The sequence below is a fragment of the Bidens hawaiensis genome, unplaced genomic scaffold (assembly GCF_021521415.1).
Source record: "Bidens hawaiensis isolate Kalapana, Puna unplaced genomic scaffold, B.hawaiensis_p1.1 tig00000512_1, whole genome shotgun sequence".
In the NCBI taxonomy this organism is placed as follows: domain Eukaryota; kingdom Viridiplantae; phylum Streptophyta; class Magnoliopsida; order Asterales; family Asteraceae; genus Bidens; species Bidens hawaiensis.
This window is the reverse complement of record NW_027491033.1, coordinates 2,662,508-2,675,198: the sequence shown is the minus strand read 5'-3', so window position 1 is coordinate 2,675,198 and position 12,691 is coordinate 2,662,508. Positions and strand designations below refer to the sequence as shown.

Below are 12,691 nucleotides of genomic sequence, written 5' to 3'. Positions count from 1 at the left end.
TCTCCACCCTATAATTTACACTCACAACCACTCATCACCCCATCCTATAATTTACAAACTTCCCTCACATATTTATAGAGAATAGGATGAGAATGCTCTTACTTCACTACCATCTCCTTCCTCCTCATCCACAACAAACCATGTCTATACTCACCGGAATACTGCTCTTCAGGTTCCCATTAGTTTAAATCTACTTAATTAACACCATCACCCTAGCACAACCCGTCTTCATTTATAATCGTTGCCAAAGCACCGAAAACTTTACCCGGTTTTACGACCCTAAATTTATTGGGGGGTATGGTACTAAACCCGGTTTTACGACCCTAGGATCTCTTGTTTACAGACACAAAAAGTGGTGGTGGCTCTTATTGAGCATGACCTTTTAATAAGGAGGTAGAGACCTCCTTATATAGAGAGCCTCATGGCCACCATCATGGTACCCTAATGGGCCTAGCCCAGTTAGGGTTACCTCCACAAAACCCCCTCAGCCCAATAACATTGATGGTTACCTCCGCAAATGGTTTTTCGGGGGTGTGGAGGTGACTGCTAAGAAATCCTGAGGATCTCTTGTTTACAGACACAAAAAGTGGTGGTGGCTCTTATTGAGCATGACCTTTTAATAAGGAGGTGGACCTCCTTATATAGAGAGCCTCATGGCCACCATCATGGTACCCTAATGGGCCTAGCCCAGTTAGGGTTACCTTCACAAAACCCCCTCAGCCCAATAACATTGTATTAGTCCATATAATAAAATAAGCCAAACATAATAAATTTAGGGTCGTAAAACCGGGTTTAGTACCATACCCCCTCAGCCCAATAACATTGTATTATTCCCATAAATAGCACGTACCAAACAAATCTAGACACCACCCTTGCCATCCTCCCCACCACCAACTCGGGCTTAGGTTTCTTTAACTTTTCCGTAGGAGAAGGCGACAACATAGTGAACTCTATCGCACTTTGTCGAGGCGATGTCAATCCAGATATGTGTAGAAGTTGTTTGAATGACTCGATTGCTAAGTTACGAAAACTCTGTCCTAATCAAAAGGAAGCACTAGGACTCTACGACTACTGTTTGTTGCAATACTCCAACCGTACTTTATTAGTCTACCCACAACCAAAAGATTATTTTTTTCAGTTCAATCCAGAAATTGCGAAAGATATTAAAGGGTTCAACGCAGCTTTGCAACCACTAATGGACGAGCTGAGAGGTACTGCGGCTGCTGGAGGTCCGCTACTAAAGTTTGCTTCCGGGAACAGGACGGGGCCGGATTTCATTAGGATTTATGGACTTGTGCAGTGTTCTCCATACTTAACGGAGCAGTAGTGTAGCGAATGTTTGGAGGATGAAGTCAGTCGGATAGGGCTTCATGATAATGGGAAAATTGGAGGCAAAATTGTTCTACCAGATTGTAATTTCAGGTTCGAGATATATCCGTTTTTTAACCAGAATGCTCTCGCCACTTCCTTTACCATCATCGCAACCATTGCCGCTACCAGGTATGAATACTAAAATTAGAGTGAACGTTTAAGTATGATAAATGTACCATAAACTTTGCTTTCATTAAATCTAAAACAGTAGTGTTCTTATTGGGTTGAAATCATAGACATTCTTACAAATTAGTTGGTCAAAATGGTTAATTTTATGATTTCTTTATAAGACTTCTTTCGTTTAATAAATATATTACTATATGTAGCGTGGAGATTATTCTAAGTTTTTTTAATCAAGTTTAATAATGCCCAAAAGACTTTATCCGTCACTAACTTTTGTAATGTATTATAAAGAATCAGTCCAATAAAACAAAAAATATATATATTTTTAACAAGCCATGAGACTTGCTATGAAAGTGAAAATGATCGCCAGGGGTTATCTGAGGGAAAATCATTCATGTAGCCGTGTTGAATATAAAAGTTGCCTACATGTTATCTAGAAATATTCTTGGGAGAATTCCCAAAATAGTCCTTTAAAAGTGAGAGAAATCCAGAATAGTTCAAAACATGTTCCATTCCTAAAATAGTCCTTGAAAATCTCTCTTACGTGAAATTAGTATTCGTAACGTGAGATTTGGTTGACCAGTCACAGATTGACACGTGTAAAGTTAACGATAAAGTTTCATCTAAATCTGTCTCGGCCGATATATTTGTAGCCAAAATCGTCTTCTAAAAAACCATTGTTTTGGAATGAAAGTTGTCCGCCACGTGAGGTTTCAAAAAAAATGATTTTCGCGTTTTTTTGAAATTCATCTCCTCAGACGCATATCAAATGAATTTCGTTTATTTTTGCATAAAAAGACGTGTTGTCAGAAAAGATAGATTTTGTTACAAAGTATGTTAATTTGATGGTTTTTTGATGAAATTTATCTGTTTTTGCGTAAAAAGAATAGATGTTAGAAAAAGATAAATTAATCCACCCACCGCCATCATCCACCACCCACCGTCATCATCCACCACCACCCACCGCCCACCGCCATCATCAACCACCACCACCCACCGCCATCATCAACCACCACCACCACCCACCGCCATCATCAACCACACCACCCACCGCCATCATCCACCACCACCACCACCCACCACATTCTTAACACTTGTCATATTTTTAAAACTTTTATAAAAATCATCTAGGAGATTAAATTCGTTGGGAAATTATCGTTTTTTTTAAACTTTTTTGAAAATCATCTAACATGACTAAATTCATTGGAAAAGTATCGTTTTTTTTCAACATTTTTGAAATTTCTCGTAGGAGACGAAATTCACCTGAAATGCGTCGGACGCGATGAATTTCAAAATACCGCGGAAACCGATGAGTTTAAAACCTCACATGACGGACAACTTTCATTCCAAAACAATGGTTTTTCAGGAGACTATTTTGACTACAAAAATATCGGCCGAGACAGATTTCGCTGAAACTTTATCTTTAACTTTACACGTGTCACTCTGTGACTGGTCAACCAAATCTCACGTCACGGATACCAATTTCACGTGAGAGATAGATTTGCAAGGACTATATTGGGAAGGGAAAAAGTTTTGAACTACTTAGGATTTCTCTCTCTTCTAGAGGACTATTTTGGGAATTGTCCCAATATTCTTTCTAGTCTAAGAGTGATTTTTGAAAGTAGAGAAACTAATAAAAAGAAAGCGACACTGTATTACCGTCGGCTTAAATCTTGTGTATGCTACCGTGATAAAACCTTTATATCCACAAGAACCTCATGATTTCGCCTTTTACGCAGGGAATTGACTGTTGAACCATGGTGCAACGTGGTCACACTTTTGACGGGTTTAAGCTTATTACACCGAGTACAACACAGCCACATAATAAACAGTAACACTAATTAAGGGTGCATTTGGCTTTATTGTAATTAAAATGTATTTCATTTTTCAATGTCTTTGGTTCATCATGTTGAAATTGGAACACCTGAGTTCCAATATTAATGTGTTTACTAATAAATGAAAAGGAATTTGAGCTTGGATATGTTATCTTAACTAGGATTTTACCCAGTGTCGCGGCACGTACGTGTCAACAATCGATCAATTCATTATACACTTATATTAAATAATGCAAGCATAACCGTAACTGAAGATGAATTCAATAGTAATACAATCATATTATTAAGGAAATTTATGATAAGAAAATAGAATGAGAGACAACGTATATATGATGCTACACTTAAAACCTCTTTTCATGTTCAATTGCATTTTCATAGTACTTTATAACTTGACAAAAAATGCATTCCCATGAATGGGATGGCAAAGTATTTAGTCCTCTAGTTTTGGTACTCAGCTTTGTAATACGTACAGTAACACGTTAAAATATATCATTTACACAAGTAACTTCATAATCCCATTCCAAGATTATTTTTTGAAAAAGAATCAAATAGACAACACAATAGTATCATTCCTATTAAGTCCAACATGTAATCATGTATTTACCATTACAACTAAAGTTAAAGTTTTCTTCCTTTAATGTTACTATTCTCTACTTAGTTTGTATGTTCCATGATCATGGTCAACGTATTCTACTTGAAAAACAATATATATTCGATAGTGACATGAAAATGAAAGAAAAATTCAGGCCGGCAATTTAGTCATGAGGTGGACATCATGTTTGTTGACTCTGTCAATAGTCAATGTATACGAGGTTTAACTAAGTACATCTTTATGGTCAAGCTCTTCTTACTTCCCTACCATCTCCTCTCTTCCCATCATCCACAACAAACCATGTCCATACTCGTTGGAAATCCGCTCGTCTGGATCCCTTTAGTTTACATCTTTTTAATCAATACCATCACCTTAGCACAACCCGTTCTCATTTACAATCGTTGTAATACCCCAGAAAACTATACCGTAAATAGTAAGTACCACCGAAATCTAGATGCAACCCTCTCTGGCCTCCCCACCACCAACTCTGGCTTAGGTTTCTTTAACTTTTCCGTTGGAGAAGGCAACAATACAGTCAACTCTATCGCACTTTGTCGAGGTGATGTTGATCCTGATACGTGTAGCAGATGTCTGAATGACTCGATAATTACCATACCAAAACTCTGCCCTAACAAAAAGGAAGCACTAGGAATCTACGACGTGTGTTTGTTGCAATACTCCAACAATACTTTAATGGCGTACCCACAACCAAAAGACTACTTTAATCAGTTTAATCCAGAGATTACCAAGGATATTAACGGGTTCAACGCAGCTTTGAGACCATTAATGGACGAGCTGAGAGGTGCCGCGGCTGCTGGTGGTCCGCTACTAAAGTTTGCAGCTGGGAACAGGACTGGACTGGATTTCATTAGGATTTATGGGCTTGTGCAGTGTGCTCCGTACTTAACGCAGCAGCAGTGCAGTGAATGTTTGGAGGATGAAGTGAGTCGGATAGGGCTTCATGATAATGGGAAAATTGGAGGGAAAATTGTTCTGCCTACTTGCAATTTTAGGTTTGAGACTAATCCGTTTTTTAACCAGAGTTCTGTAGCCATTCTCCCACCGCCATCTCGGCCTTCATCACCGCCACTGTCATTACCATCACCACCGCCAGGTATGAATGCTACAATTACAGTGAAAACTTGATTATGATCTAGCTGTATAACTGATGACTTTAACGTTTTCTAATAATAAATTCTTTGGTATAATAAACATACTGTTATATAGTGTCTGGATTAGATACAAAACTAATTGATTGCATTATCTTTTCCATTTCAAATAAAAGGATCCAATTACAATAAAGAGGCAGATAAGCGGGCAACAAGCTACGCCGCCACCCCTTTTTGAATGGCAAAACCGATCCTACTGAAAATAAAATTATCGTTCTTTGCGTTGTTGAGTTACGGAAATTATGTTATGCAATAATAATTGTGTTATGCTTTTACAACTAATGGAATGATTAGTTATTACGCTAGTTCATTTGGTGTATCGTATTATATATTACGCTATAACACATTTGTACTAGCATAGTGGCTACAATGTCACATCACACACCCCACCTCCATCAATCGCAAGTAAGAGTGCAAATGAGCCGAGCTGCTCGCGAGCTACTACAGATTGGCTCGTGAAAAAGCTCGACCGATCCCGAGCTCGAGCCTAAAAGTAAGCTCGTTTAATAAACGAGCTAGCCCAACCCATTCTTAACTTATCGAGCTCGAGCTGGCTCGCAAGCCTAAACGAGCATGTTATTTGTATAATTTTAATAACATATATACATATATATTTACATGTATATATATGTATAATTAATAATTAACAAAATAACTAAACAATATATATTATGTTATATATTAAATTTTAATTGAAAAAAATATAAAAATATGTAAAAAATAAACAAAAATTAATTAATAAATAGTAAACGAACCAAGCCCGAGCTAAGCGAGCTTAAGAATTATGATCAAATCGAGCCGAGATTGAGCTCGACAAAACTACTCAAGAGCCGAGCTCTAGCTTAAGAAATATGATCGAATCGAGCTGAGCTCGAGCTCTGTATAAACTAAAGGAGCCGAGCCCAGCCCGATCAAGCTCGGGCTCGACTCGACTTGTTTGCACCCCTAATCGCAAGATAGCAACATGTAGCTTCCGTGCAAGCCTTTAGATAAAATAAAGGAACTATAATCTGATTTTAACTTTCTCAATAACACTATCAAAGAGAAAGCACACCACTATGGAAAAAACCCCCTTATTAATTTTTAAATCTGAGACATAAGATTTCAAGCTTAAATATCACCTCATGCCCTTAGACTAGATGGTCTGCACATCAAGCATTAAACCGTAACATTCACCCTCCATGGTCCATATGATGCTTTAAGTTATACTTTCAATAAGAATTAATAAACTCAATATATCAACCCCTAAAGTTTTCAAATTAATGTCCTTAAATTTATTTATATTTCTACATGACTTCTCACTTATGAACTTATTATGTTTACAGGAAAAAAGAAAAACACGGCACGAATTGTGATTATAGTAACTGTGACAATCATCGTGGTCATAATAGTTTCTTCGCTTTGTGTCTTCATGACATTGAGAAAGAAGAATAATCGAACTACACCTCCACACATCAAGAGGATTCAGTGTAATTTACACATTCTTAAGTCAAACCTAATTTATTGCTTATCCATAGATCCTATATTATGACCATAGACCTATAGTAGTATAGACATTATATACTCCAAAACGTATGAAACAAACAACATATATTAAGGACACCTATCTGCTAAAGCATTTCTAACTTTCTTTCTCTCTAATAGCTGAAACTATTGATATCGGGAGTGCTGAATCTTTGCAATACGACTTTCGTACAGTGAAAGCTGCAACAGATGATTTTTCTCAAGAAAATAAACTTGGAGTAGGTGGATTCGGGGCTGTTTACAAGGTGACAAGTTAAGCTTACTAGCTAGTTACTTTCTAACATAAACTTTTTATATTCATATTATCCATCAATATTTATCATCTATAGGGTACGCTTGGAGATGGCCGCGAGGTAGCAGTAAAGAGGTTTTCGAAAGATTCTGGACAAGGTGATTTAGAGTTCAAGAACGAGGTTGTTCTAGTTGCAAAGCTTCAACATCGTAATTTGGTTCGGTTGCTTGGTTTCAGCATAGAAGGAAGTGAAAGACTTCTCATATATGAGTACTTGCCAAATGCAAGTCTTGATAACTTTTTATTTGGTAAATTCTCATAGTTTTCCTATTTCTCAATTACACAAGCCCATTAAAGAAAACCATTATAATTAAATCACTAATACATTACAAGGTGGTTGCATAATGTATTCTAGCAACCAAGTACCAACCTTGATTGGCTTACATTTGCTATGTTTGTCCTTCGGGGATATTCTCTTTACAAATCACAAATAATATAATCGAAATTCTTACAACTTTTGTATAAAGGGAAATACTTTAAAACATACAAGCAAATAAATTGGGGTGGGAATTTCTGGTTGTTTTTAACTACTAAACATACTCTATTTAATGGTATGCTTGTAGATCCGACTAAACGTATGGTTCTTGATTGGGAAAAGCGATACAATATCATCAAAGGCGTTGCAAAAGGACTTTTATACCTTCATGAAGATTCCCGTCTAAAGATAATTCATCGTGACTTAAAAGCTAGTAATGTTTTATTAGACACAGAAATGAATGCCAAAATTGCAGACTTTGGCATGGCAAAGTTGTTTAAGCCAGAGGAAACACAAGGGAATACAAATCGAATCGTGGGAACTTAGTAAGTTTTTTTTCTTTAAGTAGATGAGGTCTTCTGACACTATTAATTTCTTTCTTGAGAAACGTATTATGTGCGATAAAAAATTCCTATTTTTAATCATAAGGTTTTCTTTGTCATTGATTAAGATTATATTACACATTTAGTTTCAAGTTTTTCACCGCTTTCAAGCAAGTACTAACATTTTGCCATCGTATGCTATCTTGTAGTGGTTATATGGCACCAGAATACGCTATGCATGGTCAATTCTCAGTAAAGTCGGATGTATTTAGCTTTGGAGTGTTGGTATTAGAGATTATAACAGGTCAAAAGAATCAGTATTTTCGAAATGGAGAGAACATCGAAGATCTTCTTAACTTTGTAAGTATCCACATCATTTGTTAGAAATAGTTCCCTTGCAAGAGTCGGTGTTCTTTCTATTATTGTATGCATCCTAATAATAAACATGTTATCCCCTTCTAGGCATGGGAAAGCTGGAAAAATGGGACCGGGCCAGATATGATAGATCCCGCATTAAAGACGGGATCAAGTTCTTTGCGGAACATCATTAGAAGTATTCACATCGCATTATTATGTGTTCAAGAAAATGTCATTGACAGACCAACCATTGGAATGGTAAATCTTATGCTTAATAGTTTGTCTATGACACTTCCACTCCCCTCAGAACCTGCATTTTCCATGAGAAGTAACATTAATCCGGAAAATCCACTCCTTCAAGAGTATGATTCTTCAACGGGAAGTAGTTGTTTTGGAAACCGTAATATGTCAAAAGCAGGGCCAAGATCACGTGATCAAATCTCAGTAAATGATGTTTCAATATCTGAGATTATTCCTCGGTAGGTGTTTTGAATGCACTTATATTTGTTGGTTACTTTAATGAACCCTATACTGATATATTATTGAGGGTTATGTGTTGAACCTAAATGTTGAAGTGTGAAATAATAAAAATCTCTTAGTAGTAGTTATTCAAATATTAGATTAGTTTATCATTTATTAATTGTGTTTATCTAGTTATCAAGTAGGATACTATAGATACATGTTTTTGGTTTTCCTTTCCTGAGTTTTAATTAGCAAAGAAAAAAGTTGAGGTTGGGGTTATCCTCAAAGTTCCTGTTCGGTTCATGGTTCTATACTTAATACAATGCGTTTGATACCTTCAATTGGCATCAGAGCTTCACGGGGTTGTTATATGCCCAAGTACCTTTGATTTAAGAATATATCGGCTACCACTGCCAATGTCCATGTGACAGAAGCTGATTCAATCTAGTTACAGTGGCCGTTGCTTACATCGTGCTGGTATTCATCTTCAGGATACCCCATACTGAAGACATGTCATCGAGAAAATGCGGTCTGCAAATATTCGACGCTACAGCTCAAATATTGCATCTGCCGTCTATTTACAGGAAACATGTCATAGATTTAGGTTCCATCCCCTTTTTTTAGAGCGTGGGGTTTAAAATTGTACGGAAATACTAGAAGATGACAGAAAAATATTCTGAAGTGTATCCTATGGTGTTTTGTTTTTACTTTTTATGACACCAAAACGATGGCATACCTTTTGCATGTCATAAAATCAGTATTTCCAATGTTGGTTGAAAGAGCCACAGTCATGGCCACTACTCCTCTCACATGGAGTGAACCGAAGACCATTAGAACCACCTTAAACAAGGTTGTGATTTCATTGGTGACAAAGAAGAAACTTAACTCATTAATCAAGGCAACCTGAAGATGTGAGTTGCGTCTAACGTGGCGCCACATCATGACCACACCAAATTTTGTAAGGCGAGTCATATGGTGACCCCATGGTGCCTCTTACCGTCCTTGAGGACAAGGACGTTTTCAAGGACGTGGGAATAGATATGTGTCAAACTTTAGTTCCATCTCTTGTTACTCGTGTCCTACTACACTCCAATTGCATTGTCTTTGTTTCTCTTACTTGCATTTCTGTTTCCAAGTTGTATTTCCTTTAATTACTCTTGTAAGCCTATAACATGGTATAGACCATAGATAGTTGAAGTCATCGTATGAATAAATTAGTAAAAAAAATAGTCTTCATCCTTCTTTAAATTGATTGACCATCTTGTATCGGTCTCTATTTACATGATACAGAATCAGTTGTTGCAATGTTTTGGTTTCCTCCCCTCTCTTGTTGGGGATTTTTTATTTTAGTTTTTGTTTCGTTCTTCAATAAATGTAATATATCATGTAGTTGGTTTCATCGGATGTGTTTATGTTGCTCTGCATTTATTGTTCCAAAACGTGTTGTTCCGGACACGCAAACCGGCCCACGCCAGACCGTCCCAGGCCCATCACGTGAGAGGTAAATCAGCCTCACTCAGCGGCAAGGCAATTGGCGCTTCGGATCGGTTTCGAACCCACGACCTCTAGGTTATTGTTCTAAGTCTTACGCCCCTTAACCAACTGAGCTACACGGCGGGGACTACCCTGCATTTAACAGCTGAACTTTGGTGGTATATTCCGCCCGTTCCAGTAGAAAATGATTAAAAGAATATGTATATATCGATGCAAACATGAAAGGAATAAAAATGGACCATCTTCCTCCTCATCCACACCAAACCATGTCCATACTCGCAGGAAATCCGCTCTTCTGGATACCTTTAGTTTACATCTTTTTAATCAATACCATCACCCTAGCGCAATCTGATTTTGTTTTCAATCGTTGCGACAACACACAAAACTATACCGTAAATAGCACGTACCAAACAAATCTCTATGCTACCCTCTCCACCCTCCCCACCACAAACTCCGGCTTAGGTTTCTTCAACTTTTCTCTAGGAGAAGGCAACAATACGGTCAACTCTATTGCACTTTGTCGAGGTGATGTAGGTATCGAGGCGTGTAATACTTGTCTTAGTGACTCCATTGTTAACTTGCGAAATCTCTGCCCTAACCAAAAGGAAGCAATAATAAGCTACGACATATGTTTGTTGCAATACTCCAACAATGCTTTATTGGTATACCCACAACTAAAAGATTATCTTCTTCAGTTCAATCCAGAAATTGCAACCGATATTAACGAGTTCAACGCTGTTCTGCGACCATTAATGGGCCAGCTTATAGGTATTGCGGCCACTGGAGGTCCGCTACTAAAGTTTGCTTATGGGAACGGGACAGTGCCGGTTTACACTAGGATTTATGCGTTTGTGCATTGTTCTCCATACTTAACGGAGCAGCAGTGCAGTGAATGTTTGGAGGATGAAGTCAGTCGGATAGGGCTTCATGATAATGGGAAAATTGGAGGCAAAATTGTTCTACCTGATTGTAATTTTAGGTTTGAGGTATATCAGTTTTTGAACCAGAGTAATGTGCCCACCACCAGGTAAGGATACTAAAAGTTTTGAAAACAACATGAAAATACAATTAAGCCAAGTTTCTAAAAATGGGGGCGCTCTTCGAGATTTTGAGTGCCCAACACAAGTATGAAAAGTAGACCTTATATAAACTTTTCTTGAAAGATCGACTTTATTACCCAATTTATCATTAGAAGGGCCCAAATCAATTATGTTGTTTATATTTGGACTTTTTGACCATTTTTATCCTTTTCATACTAAACAAGCATATGTCTTTTAAATTTTAAATTTCAGGGCCCTTGCCGAAATCGGGCCGAGACAGCCGCCGAGTAGAAATTAATTCGACTATTCACAATAAAAGACCGTATAAACATTCAAACCGTGTGTTTAGACATATACATTAGAAAACATCCATTTTTCAAAAACACCCGAAACGCTTTTATCAAGAAAGCCTAAAACACAAAAAAAAAAAAAACACATGGTTATATCTTCACCGTATGTTTTTTCTTTTTTCTTTTACTACTCATTTCCACTACTTATTCTATCTCTAGTTCATATCTAACATATAAATAATTATTCACCGTTAGGTGCCACAATTAGGTAATACCAACATATCTCTTACTCCTTCGCACAGTAACTTGTAACATCCTAAATATTATAATGTTAAATAAAGAAAGTTACGTTTAATGATTTCGCGTTATCAATTAATTAATATCGAGTAAAGAACGGATCATGGACTTAGATTAATTAAGGTGGGTTAAATGGGAATGGGCCTTAGGTCCATGGGCTTTAAGGGATATAAATACCCCCTAAACCAACCTAAAACCCTAAACCCTCATTCATTTCCATCTTATTCTCTACACACTCAAAACACACACACACCCTACACCACCATAAACCTTACATAACTGAAAACTAACCACGCTAGTTGTTTGAACGCGTTTTCAGTTAATGCGGAATTGTTGGAGAAAGTACGTTCAAAGTTAGGACTGTGTAGAAACATTTTCTTAGTTGAGTTGAGATTAATCCGGGTCAATAGGTCAAAGTTGAGAACATTAAAATCCAAGAGGCCAATAAATTTTTAACTTGCAAAAGTAAATAATTTTTACTATTTACTTTATTCTACTAGTTTAATGCATGTATTTCTGACATGGTATTATCTATATTAAAAGGACATGAGAGCCCACCACAAGTTGGTTTTAGGCGTTCTTGTAAACTGGATGCATATCCTCAAATTTACTATTTTTGCATGACTTTTCACTTGTAAACTTGTTGTTTGTACAGGGAAAAGGAAAAATATGACATGGATTGTAATAATAATAGTGGTGACAATCATCGTTGTCATAGTAATTGCGTCACTTTATGTCTTCATGAGATTGAGAAAGAAGAGTAAACAAACTTCACCTCCATTGTTCACGAGGATTGATCAGTGTAAGTTACATGATATCCTAACAAAAAAACGAATTCATAACTAATAGAAGAGCCTAAGGATCAATTAATGGCTTATATCATGACCAATATAGTTATAATAGTATAGTCACCTCACTCCAAATTGCATTATACACAACACTTTTTATTCTTATTGTAATATTATTTACTACATAACACTTTTTGTTCTTATTTATAAATTTTGCCCGGGTTCCGTCCCCTTTAAAAAAAAAAGGGACAAACACTCG

The 12,691-nt window shown here is 36.9% G+C and overlaps 3 protein-coding genes across 3 annotated transcripts; all 3 read left to right on the top strand.

The window, feature by feature from the left end:
* The first annotated feature begins 985 nt into the window (after positions 1-985).
* On the top strand, positions 986-1,327 carry LOC143632838 (cysteine-rich receptor-like protein kinase 29). The gene has a single exon (XM_077101264.1). The coding sequence runs from the start codon at positions 986-988 to the stop codon at positions 1,325-1,327; it is 342 nt and encodes a 113-aa protein (XP_076957379.1).
* Positions 1,328-4,096: 2,769 nt separating this feature from the next.
* On the top strand, positions 4,097-8,879 carry LOC143634052 (cysteine-rich receptor-like protein kinase 15). The gene is made up of 7 exons (XM_077102232.1): positions 4,097-5,035; positions 6,416-6,559; positions 6,735-6,859; positions 6,944-7,154; positions 7,470-7,707; positions 7,914-8,064; positions 8,167-8,879. Exons 1-7 carry the CDS (start codon positions 4,105-4,107, stop codon positions 8,542-8,544), a joined length of 2,178 nt encoding a protein of 725 aa, XP_076958347.1. The 5' UTR covers positions 4,097-4,104; the 3' UTR covers positions 8,545-8,879.
* A 1,271-nt stretch (positions 8,880-10,150) lies between these two features.
* Positions 10,151-12,408, top strand: LOC143632830 (antimicrobial ginkbilobin-2-like protein). The gene is made up of 2 exons (XM_077101251.1): positions 10,151-11,044; positions 12,300-12,408. Exons 1-2 carry the CDS (start codon positions 10,236-10,238, stop codon positions 12,406-12,408), a joined length of 918 nt encoding a protein of 305 aa, XP_076957366.1. The 5' UTR covers positions 10,151-10,235.
* Positions 12,409-12,691: the final 283 nt, after the last annotated feature.